General features: G+C 50.4%; 1 protein-coding gene across 1 annotated transcript; it reads right to left on the minus strand.

Moving 5' to 3' along the window:
* Positions 1-1,440: 1,440 nt before the first annotated feature.
* NKRF (NFKB repressing factor) lies at positions 1,441-10,877 on the minus strand. Its single transcript, XM_032124332.1, has 3 exons — positions 10,546-10,877; positions 5,941-6,062; positions 1,441-3,871 (listed from the first exon to the last, which is right to left on the minus strand). Exons 1-3 carry the CDS (start codon positions 10,746-10,748, stop codon positions 1,884-1,886), a joined length of 2,313 nt encoding a protein of 770 aa, XP_031980223.1. The 5' UTR covers positions 10,749-10,877; the 3' UTR covers positions 1,441-1,883.
* Positions 10,878-11,184: the final 307 nt, after the last annotated feature.

Here is an 11,184-nt window from a genome sequence, read left to right on the forward strand (position 1 = left end):
AGCTAGGCCCCATCTCTCCCAAAAGAGCCATTTTTAATCTCGAATACCAGTGGTGCTCTTACTGCTTTCCTTGGCATCACCAAGCTCTAACACCCTGCTGCATACCCAAGTTAGGAAGGAGGAGCTTCACTTCTTTGCCTAGAAAGTACCAGGCTTCTTCCACTCCTACAGCACCATCTGCTAGAGCCCAGTGTTCTTGAGAGCAGAATTCAGACACAGAAGAAATAATGAACAAAAACCAACCCCAAACAAAATGGAAAAAAACCTACTTCCAGAATTAACTGCCACAATATTTTTTCAGAGCAGTAGCAAGTTGTTATTCAGCAGTCCAAGCAGGCAGAAGCTGTGCTGCAGCCAGGCAGAGAGGATGCTTGCTCTCTGCTTCCTGAGTCTCTCCTGCCAGGGCAGCCTCTCCTCTTCCTCATCACCCTGCAGGGATGAAAATCCCTCTAACTGCTCATCACCGGGACATTCTGAGGTTAAGCATCCTCACCTCAGTGCTGAGAGCATTTAAATACGAAACAGAACAAGATGTGGGAAAAAAGATACAGGTGGGTATAAAGAGATGGAGAGGCAAATGTAAGCAGCAGAAAACTGAAGGTGATGGCTGAGAAACGGCAACAGGAGACCAGACAAAAACACTGCCTTAGGACTGGCTTCATGGTACAGAAGCATCTCAGACCCCACTGCTGACAGAATTATCAGCAGCTCTAGGCATGCCTTACTCCTGGTTCCTCCAAGGTCAATCCCTATGCTTTAAGCTTCCCAAGCATGAAGTGAGTGTTCTCCAAGGCTCACAGAGCACTGTGTCCTGTAATCCTGCCAGTGAAGCAGCGCAGATGGAGCTCAGAGGGTGCTTCCCTCTAAAGGAGGGAAACACTCCGGCCTCCCGGTGGCATAAGCCAGCCCTGGAGAGCTTCCACACTCACACATGGTCAGAGCAAGGCCAGGAGTTTCCTGGGAATCGCCCTCACCAGACACAAGCACCGGTACAGGAATGGAGCGGAGAAATAACCAGGCACAGATTCAGTTTTGTTCAGGATTAAAGAGCTGATATTCCAAGTAAAAAAATAAGTTATATAACAGTCCCCACAAGCTACATGAGCATCTTTGAGCGTGGGCTCTGCATTTACCTCCAGTTTTTATATTTCACACTTCACCATGGTTATTTCCACATGTCAGCTGTTCTCCAAGGTAGAAACACGCTGGAATTCTCTCAGTCCCATTCGCTGGCGATGAAGGTGACTTCAGTGATTCTCAGAATGGGAGATGCAAGGTAGAAATCTATGAATAACACTACCACTAAACTGATTAAGGTTTACATACTGTACATACACACACAGCAGAGACAAGACCTCAATATATGTATTTCTCAACAATAATCAAGTTTTCACACTTTTTTTTATACAAAGTGTGACAAAATATTTTTTTTTTTTTTTCCAGAAATAAAACTTTATTTTTGTAGTCATTAATACCAATTTTACATACAGGTTTATGCCCCCAGACTGCATTTTCTTTGCTTGTTAATTTTTTTAAAGGTTTTTTTTTTCCTTCTTTGCTCAAAAAGAATAAGGGACCTATAATTTTAAATGATGTCAAATTCCTTCTCATTGGACATATGTGATTGCTATTACAAAACTATTAAAATGTGAAGGAACAAGTAATATCAAAGACACATACAGTAACAGCACTACTGCTTTTGCGTTGTGCTAATGCTCTTGAACAGAACTCGGTCGGTCCTAAACACCTAACAACATTTTAGAAATTATATTGCCAAAGTAAAAGACTTTAATGTCATTATTACCCACAAGAAAAATGCAGCATCTCTTTCTTTAGTCGAGTGCCCAGAAAACTCAGTCTCTGGTCAAAGGGGACACCTCACCTCAGTTTGCTTGGGGCATGATAAGCTCATAATGCCCAACCTGGCCTTCCTGCTTCAGCTGATCTAACAGATCTTCCTTGCGCCGCTTCCTGCTCACCACCAAGTATCTGTTGTGTCCTTGCCCATGGGATTTACTTTTAAGACCATATTTTTGAGCAATTTGATGTATCTGCTTCCGCTCGTCCATGGTCAGTTCTCTAGAGAAAGTCAAGTCAATGTGACTGTCTGAGCGTGCATAGTTTCGAATGATCTCTTCAATATCTCTCTTAGCGATTCTGTTCACCCTTTCTACATCAAGCCCAAGTCCTTCCCTTTTGAACTGCTCCTTTACTGAAATAGGCTCCCTAATTCCTTCACCATCTTTCCCTAGGCCACCACCTGTCCAGCCCATCTTTCTTAAAATTTGGTTCCCAATGTTGTCTTCTTTGATCTTCTGTTTGAAAGCCTCTTCTGCTGATCGACCCCGAATCTCATTTCTGGAGATGACGTCTTCGACGGTGCCTTTCTTCAGGTTATTAACTACAGTTGGCTGAGTCTTTTTGAGGATTTTCACAGCTTCCTCTGCTGCCTCATGCTTGACAGATTTCTTCACTCCAACTGCTTCTGCAATGAATTCATCTTCAAGCATCACCTTGCATTTCCATCGCATGCCTGTCATCCTCTCAAAGACATACTCCACCGTCATCTTGTTGAACTGGGCAGTGTCGTTCAGGGTACACACCGGGTTACTGGAGTTCTCATAGATCACCAGGTCCTTCAGGTCCTTCTTCCTCCCAGAGCCCCGTGACGAGCAGCCCACTTTCTGCACCTGGGTCACTTTGAGGGATGCTATATTTGACTGCATCTTCTGCAGGATTTTCAGTGCCTCCTCAGCTGCTGCATGCTTGCTCGTCTTTTTTGTGCCAAATCCCTCGGCCAGGCAGTGATCTTGGAGATACACCTGACAACGCCACGAGCGGTTGGGCATTAATTCATACTTGTATTCAACAGACATTTTGTTATATGAGGCAGAATTGTTAAGTATTCCTATTGCATCGCTGGCATTCTCTGTGAGGACAAAACTAGTCCAGTGTTTGTTGGTATTCGTGGAACCTTTTATGGATTCAGTACCAGGCTGCATCGGGACACAGTCCCTGTTGGCAACTACAAACTCCTCATGAGGTTTGAGAGCAGGAGGGAAATCTGGGCGACACACACCTGCCTCACAAACCACCAGGTCCTCGTGGTAGGTGTGCTTGAACTTCCGCTGAACAACTCGAACTTCCACAGATTTCTTCAGCAGCTTCACTGCCTGCTCCGCAGCTCGATCCCGGGATCCGTTTTTGCTGCCGGCATAGCCGGTGGCCAGGTAGACGTTCTGACATCGCACCTCACAAGCAAAGCCATCTGTCAGGAGCTTCTTGCTCTTGGGGAGGTCAGCAGGGGCAATCTCTTTCAGAGGAACATAAATATATTCAGGGTTTGTCTTGCATGCCTGAATTGAACGTGTCAAAAGATACGTGAAGTTAATTTTATCTGTCCCAGTGTTTGCATCTGGATTAGTAAGATTTTTCCAGACAGCTGCTGACAGTTTCTCCATAAAGCTCTGCTTCAGCATTATTGCTGACGGAGGGAAAGTCTCTGATGCAGACGGGGCAGTTGAAGGGGAAACAGAAACCTGCAAGGCGCTGCTTGTGGTAGAGTCCACACTATTCACAGCCTTCTTGACTGTGGCTGCTGGGCCTGCAAAGCCAAGCCCAGCTGTGCTGGAGAGCTGGGGATCCACCTCTCGTGCATTCACAAAAGAATTTGTACAGTTTTCAGCTGGCTGTGCCATGCTGTTTGTATTTGCCTCCTGGTTCACCTCCTGCGTTTGGTTATCCAGAGAACTGTCCTTCTTGCCATCCTTCTCAGCGCTGGTGACAAAGTGTATGGGCTCAAAGCGTGGTCGCACTCGGAACCTGGGGACTACCTTTTTGGGTGGCTCAGGAATCTCTTCTGGCTCTGGACCTATGAGATGGAAGAAAATTACAGAATTACCAATATGGGCTATGACAGGGAGACAGTCTTTTCAGAAAGTGATTTTTAAGAGGAGCCTGCAGGCTCTGAACATAGGATTTGCACTCCTTAGTCAAAACCCAAAAGGTTTCCTTCCAAAAGACATTCACAATTCATCCAAGACAACCAGTCAATCTTGTGCAGGTCACTACAGTGGTATTTCCACCTTCACAACTACCACACAAAAATCTCTACATATTTAGTTACATGATGCTGCCTTCCAGCATTGCCCACTGACCTACCTGGTCATTTCTGAAGTTAATCCCTTTAAATCTACTAAAATAAGTAAAACTATGGCCAACAAGACAGAACACCAGAGCAGGACTAGAGACTCAGCTCTGACTCTGCTGCAGGGTTGCAGGATCATGTCAGATAAACTACTATATCTTCAAGTCTTCTCATGTGAGGTGGAACACAGTGATACCGAACCCTCCTTTCCAAAACACACAAGGCTGTTACTGACTTAACAGAAGCACATTTTCTCTCAGTGTAATTGCTTTGGGCTAAAGGGCAGCAAACATGAAGAAATCTGCCTGAGCCTCAAGGGACAGCTGCAGTGACTGGGGGCCCCATTACTGACAGACCTCTTGTTTCTTCACCAGAAGAAATGCAAATGAGACAGACTATCCTGACGTGCACACCTACTGCAGAAAGGGAGAATCAAACAGCTGACAAGCAAATATGTTACATCCAAGAGATGGTTACACAAGACTTCTCCCGTGGAAAATTCAGCACCCACATGCTGCAGTGGTACATATGTGTAATTTCATCGGAGGAGCAGGAGGCCAGCTCAGTGCCAGGAACTGCTGCTTAATCCAGTGCCAACATGTGCGGCCCTGCTGTAGGTCAGGCAGTACAACTGTCTAGACATCAACCACCACAGCACAGGTATCACCACCCAGCTCGCTGCAGGTGAAAACACCACCTGCACACAGTATAAATAGCCCTTCCTTTGTACTGAAATCAGGTGACAAAGCTCTTGCGCATTAAATGCTTTGCCCATCAGTTTTCATGAATTACGGCAAGATTTGCATTTCTTCCTCTGTTTGTATTTTGATGGTTGCACTGCAGCAGCACCTAAAGGCTCTTGCCAGCAGAACAGCTCACTATGCTGTCTGTGCAACAAGTCCTAGAGAATTCTCAGGGCTGTTGCCTGTGACAGACAAATCATGGGACAAGAGCAGTATCTCCTCACTTTTGCAGCTGGCCCATGTAAGCACAGAAAGATTCCTGGCTATCAAAGTAAGGCAAGCAACTTTGGCAGAGCTAGAGATTATATCCAAGCCCAGAGGAGTCCCGTGCTGTCTGACCATTTGTGCCTCACACAGCCACAATGCTGACTGACACAGGGGCCTGCCCGCACCCGGGCACAATTCTCACCCCTCTCCAGAGGGAGGGCAGGCAGCTCTGAAGGTGCCATGGAGAAGCCAGCAGACGGAGCAATCGAACCGCCATCCCTCTCTGCCTGCTGCATTTCCTCCACTGGAAAAGCTACAGCTGGAACACTGATCCCTGAGACCATGGGACTGGGCTGACATATACAGGACTCTTCCAGGCCCAGCAGGGAGGAAAAAAAACCCAAAACAACACATCATGTCTGCTCCCCATCCCCTCAAAGCTCCAAGCAGGTTGTAACTCAAAGTCAATGAGCTGAACTCCACATCTCTATGTACAAGTACAATCCTTCCCTGGGTCAGAACATCATCCCTCACCACAGCGGACAAAGCCAGATGGGTATTCGATTCCAGACAACATCCCCAGGAGAAACCAATTACCCGATAACTGAAATGAAAAATGGTATTTTCTTAAGCAAAGATAGAACTCTGAGTGAATCGCGCACACGGCGGAGGAGGGGGAACTGCTCTGCAGTCCAACAGAACACACCATGGGCACTTATCCCCAGTCTGCCGTGCCAGCTGTCCTGGAGGCAGCCCCGTGGCACACTGGTGTCCCCACACTCCCAGTGATGTCCACCAGACAGGGAAGGGGTCATTATCTCTAACACGGGCAGATGTACTCACTGTCCGATGGAGAGCGGTATCTCTTTAGCTTCCTGTTGGGGACCAACTCGTATGACCTCGTGTCCCCAGTGTCGATGCCTTCAGCCATCTTGAGAACCTTCTCCATGACCTGCATGCCGTATCTGTGTGGGTTCAACAGCAAAACACCTCAGAGCCGGCCCCACCGGGCAGCACGCATGCACACACAAGCTTTTGTTATGAAAAACAAGAACTAAAGCTACCTGAGACACAGCAGCTTGTGCAAAGGAGATGCCCCTCTGATTCTACTAGAGCAGAGCACAGCACTGACCACTGTCCCCACACCACAGCTGGTCCGGCATGGGCACACGGCCGCACACCAGCTGACCTGGCTCTACAGGAACCCACTTGTGGATAAACCATGCAGCCACCACACCGACAGTGTTCTAAACTGAAATTTAAATATCTGACAAAATACAGTATTTGGCAGAGCTGCCAGGAGCACTAATGAACACTGGGGTGTGAAGGAGGAGCAGCAGCTTCAATGAACCAAACACAGGAGCTCAGACTGGCACTGGAGTCCTGTGCCAGAGCCTGCACGTCACCAACACTGCAACTGCCATGTCAGGTGACAAAGGCACTACTCAGCCTTCATTGACCACTCTTTAAAAAGCCAAACTAAATCCTACCTGGGTGCTGTAACCGAAATGTTTTGAGGTTCCTGAACCATGAGAGAGGTGAGGTGGCTGTGACAAGCTCTGAGCAAACCCTGACCCTGCTGCAGCATCCACAGTTCCACATAGGCAGGACATGCATGGCACAGCCCCATCCCATCCCTCTAGGCCTTACATCTCCCACCAGCTCAGTTCTCCATTGCTCTGGGGATCCGTCACATGATTTCGAGCCATTTGTATGCCGAGGCTGAACAAGGAAACCCAAACCTTTCTATCCAAGGAGAGCCTACAAACACAGCCTGACACCAGCCTCTGACAGTTTCACACCATGGTTCAGAATGGAGGAAGAGCAATGCTGAACCTGTTCCATGGTATGCTCACCTTCCAAAGTCAGAAGGCATCGGAGCACCGCCCACAGACAGGAGTCCACTACTGTCCCAACAGCCAGGGCTGCAGTAATTTGCACCAGCTTCTAAATACTGCTGTTCCAAGGGCTCTGGAAATCTACTCAACCTCCACTCAAGAAAGACTCTTCCTGCTCCTGATTTAGAGGGCCAGGCAGAAAGTAGATCCGTATAAATTCCTGGGTGAGAACTGAGCACAGACTACTGCAGTATCTGCTTCACCATTACAGCTCAGCCGTCAGCAGAGGCAGTAAAACCGGGAATGGGAAGAAAACGCCAGGAGGGATCAAAAAGAGGTGAGATAGTGGTGATACTCTGTTGGGGGTTAGGATTTTTCCTCTTGTATCTTTTGCTCATGGAATTTTGTCCCATCTGTTGCTAAGAGACAATAATGACCGGTACTTAAGAGAGACAAAAGAAAGGGCCAAGGTGGAGGAAATATGCTGCTGGCTACTCTCTTACCTGGCGGGTTTTCTCTTGGGAAGGGCAAAGATACCGTGAGATTTTGGCTGGGCAGGGAGAGGCTGGAGTCAGCTCCTCTCGTTCTCTGCATCGGAGGACGGTCGAGCTGTTGCTTACTGCGGAGAGAATTCACTGCCACTGCAGGAGCCCAGCCCTGTACTGCTTCTCCTGCTGTGGGTGGGCCTTTGCTCGTAAGAGCAGCCATTGAACTGGGACCTTATTCCTCGGGGGAAAAAAAACCGGGACTCCGACAGCCTCCTCCTTCCCGGAGGGTGCGTTTCCCCGGCTACGGAGAAGCCCGGCTGCCGCTGCCCAGCCCTGCTGTTTTCTGCCGCTACCTCTACCTTTTTCGCTACAGTCTAATCCAGCACTCCGTGTCCACCCAAGCCCTACAGCTCCTGCTAAGGCTGGGGAGTTTTCTGTTACATTTTGTTCGCCACCCCGGGGGTGGTGCCCGCCCCTGCCGTCCCAGCCGCCGCTCCGAGGTTCCTGCTGCAGCCCATTCCGCCATCCAGCCCGCCCGCCATCACCACCTGAGGGTACCGAGCTCGCGGCACAGCGCCCCCTGCAGGCGCGGGGGAACCATCGCAGCCGCCCTGCCCGGCCGGGAGCCGCCAGCGCCCCTGCCGGCTGCGAGCGGAACTGCACCCGAGGGGAAAGGGCCCGACAGCCGAGAGAGGCTGGCGCTGGGTTCTGGCTCTGGTTGTTGTTGCTGCCGGTGTTGTTGTTTGTTTGCCTTGTTATATATGTACATACTGGTAAAGAACTGTTACTACTTTTCCCATATCTTTGCCTGAAAGCCCCTTAACTTCAAAATTATAATAATTCGGAGGGAAGGGGGTCATATTTTTCTGTTCCAAGGGAGGTTCCCGCCTTCCTTGGCAGAAGCCTGTCTTTCAAACCAAGACATACCCTCATTCTCTCGCAAAGGAGAGAGGAGTGGGAATCTGTTCCTCTCTCTGGCTTACAGGGACAAGATGACATTACTTGTGATGGACAATGTCCCTTTCCAGCAGGGTGCAAGAACAGTGTAAAATTTGACACCTGTCGTTCTTCACAAAGGATGGAGACCTTTGGGGCTCGTATTTCTGCTGGGGGCGGGGAGGAGATCAACCAGTCCCAACATGTGTTTGTCTAATCTGGCCAGAGGAACCCAGTGCCTCCAGTACCTAACTGAAGTCTGTCTGCTGTGACTTTAATAGGTTATCCCTTACCCTGATCCCTGTAGCTCTGGAGCATAACACTTTCCTGCACTACTGCCCCCATTCTCAGCCACCTTTAACAGATCTGGGCACAGGAGCACCTTCTCTCATCCACACCTAAACTAAACAAAGCCTTTTACTTAACCCCTTCCTCACAGACCATGTTTTCTGGACACTCTCCACATCATCTCCCAGCAGAACACTCAGTCAGATTTCATAGCAAAGCCTCTGATCTGTTCTTCACAGAACCACAGAATAGTCTGAGTTGGAAGGGACCCACAAGGATCATCGAGTCCAAGTCTTGAGTGAATGGCCCATACAGGGATTGAACCCACAACATTGTCATTTATCAGCACTCTGCTCTAACCAGCTGAGCTACACTGACAAACAGATTGTCTTCCCCTGGCAAGAAATGAGTGTTAGGAAAACAAAACCCTAACACGAACCCAAACCAAAAACCAGCCAACAAACTTAAGAGAAAACAACAAAAATCTCTCAAACTTTGAAGCTATTCACTTGACAACAACTCTTCCCAAACAGCAAAAGGCAGTTCCAGGGAACACTGCAGGTCCCTTCCTTCCCTAGGCAACTGTAAGTAAAGCTAGAATTGTTTTAACAGCACAGTGTGCTCCTGTGCAGTGCTTCCAGCCAGGCACACCGGCTCTGGGGAAACAGCCTCAGTGATAATAGCTCTAGACTGCATCCGGCCCAAATCTCATCTCTCCTGAGAGCTGCAGGTGAAAGAGTCCATCGCAGAAAGTATGTGCACTGACAGGCTTAAACTGCATCAGTTTTTGGGATTTGGAACCTTCCCACACAGTTGTTCACTTCTATTACCAGCACCCTGTAACTGCTTATTGCACCATTCCCAAAATCCCTGGCACAAAGAAGGTCCCCCATCAAGACAGCATACAAACACATTAAGGTGGACCACACAGACTGTATATGAAGAAGACATTCTCAATTTTAACATATTGCTCAAGCTTTGGAATTGGAAACTATTTTAAATCTATGTCAAATTTTGGTGCTTGCAGAGCAGAACAGTTTAGTACCTGACCCCGACGAAAAAAAAAAAAAAGGAAACAGGCAGATCTGTATTTAAAGATATTAATTTTGCTCTGTAGAGACGACACATAGTATTTCCCCACAAGGCTACGGGATGGAACATGAATAAAAGTCCATCTGTGTGCTGTCAATGCTCACGACTTCCTCTGTCACTGCACAGTTTACAGAATTTGGTCATTAAGCAACTGCTTCTGTCCTTCCGTCCATTTAAAAACAATCACACCATCAAAGGTGTCAGTGGAACGTGGGTAACGTTTCTGCAAATCTCCACGACCTGGCTATGGACAGCATGGCTGGATGAAAGGAAACCCCTTCCATTCTCCCCGCCTATTTCTCTCAGAAAAGCTGAGCGTTCAGAAGACTGTACAGGCTGCTTTGTGCTTAGGTGAACTCTCTCCTCATTTAAATGACACAGCACAGCACCACAAGCTTAACGAGTCCCGGGGGCGGGACATCAGGAACTACTTTCAAAACACACATAAACTTTTCCAGTGGCTTGCTCCCCTCCAACATACAAACACCGGCATATTCGAGCAAACAAAACTGGCCAGGGACAGAAGTTCTCTTGCACCAGCCCCTTTCATCCCAGATCTTCTGCAGCTACTTTCTAAAACGCATCTGGGGCCGAGATTCGGCCACGACAGGAACCCGCGCCCCTTCTCCGCGCGGGGGCTTCCGTCCCGGTTTCAAACTTCCACCCTGAGTCTTGCCCGCAGCACGGGTCGTCCCACAGAGCCCCCCGACCCCCGCCGTCCTGGGGGGTACCCCCGGCTGACAGCAAGCGCCGGGCCCGGTGAGCCGAGAGACCGCCCGCCGCCCCGCGTGTCCCGCGGGCCTCACCTGCAGCCCATGAAGATGTGGTTGGTCCAGAGCACGGAGAGCGCCAGCAGCTGGTCGATGGCGGCGCCGGGGTACGCGGGGAGGTGGCGGAGGATGAAGCGGCGGCGCAGCGCCCATTGCCGGTCGGTCTCGTTGTACTGCCGCCACTGCTCCAACACCGGCTCGGGCACCGCCTCCGGCTGCGGCTCTGCCGGCGGCGGCATGCTGGGCAAAGACCGCGGGGCCGAACCCCGCCGGGGGCGCGGACCCACCGGGAGCGTACGGCGGGACCAGGCCCCACGTGTAGACCAGGCCGCGGCTCGCTGCGGGCCACCGGAAAGCGCCGGCCCGGCCCGGCCTCAGCCCCTCCCCGTCAGCTGCCCTCCCCCCGGGCCCGTTCCCTGGCGGCCCCGCCCCGCAGGTGCCGTCGTGGTGCCGGTTCCGCTCCCGGTTCCGCTCCCGTCACTCGCGCGGGGCCGAACGGCGCGGCCCGGCCGGCGCCGCGTCACGTGGCCGCGCGTCACGACCGCGCGAGACGCCGCGAGAAACAACCGCCTGGCGGCGGCTGCCACGAGCCGGAGCGGGAGGGGCGGGGCCGGACGGGGGCGGGGCCGGAGCGGTCCCCGAGGAAGCCGCGATGCTGACGGTCCTGCTCCCCTC

The sequence above is a fragment of the Corvus moneduloides genome, chromosome 14 (assembly GCF_009650955.1).
Source record: "Corvus moneduloides isolate bCorMon1 chromosome 14, bCorMon1.pri, whole genome shotgun sequence".
Taxonomy (NCBI): domain Eukaryota; kingdom Metazoa; phylum Chordata; class Aves; order Passeriformes; family Corvidae; genus Corvus; species Corvus moneduloides.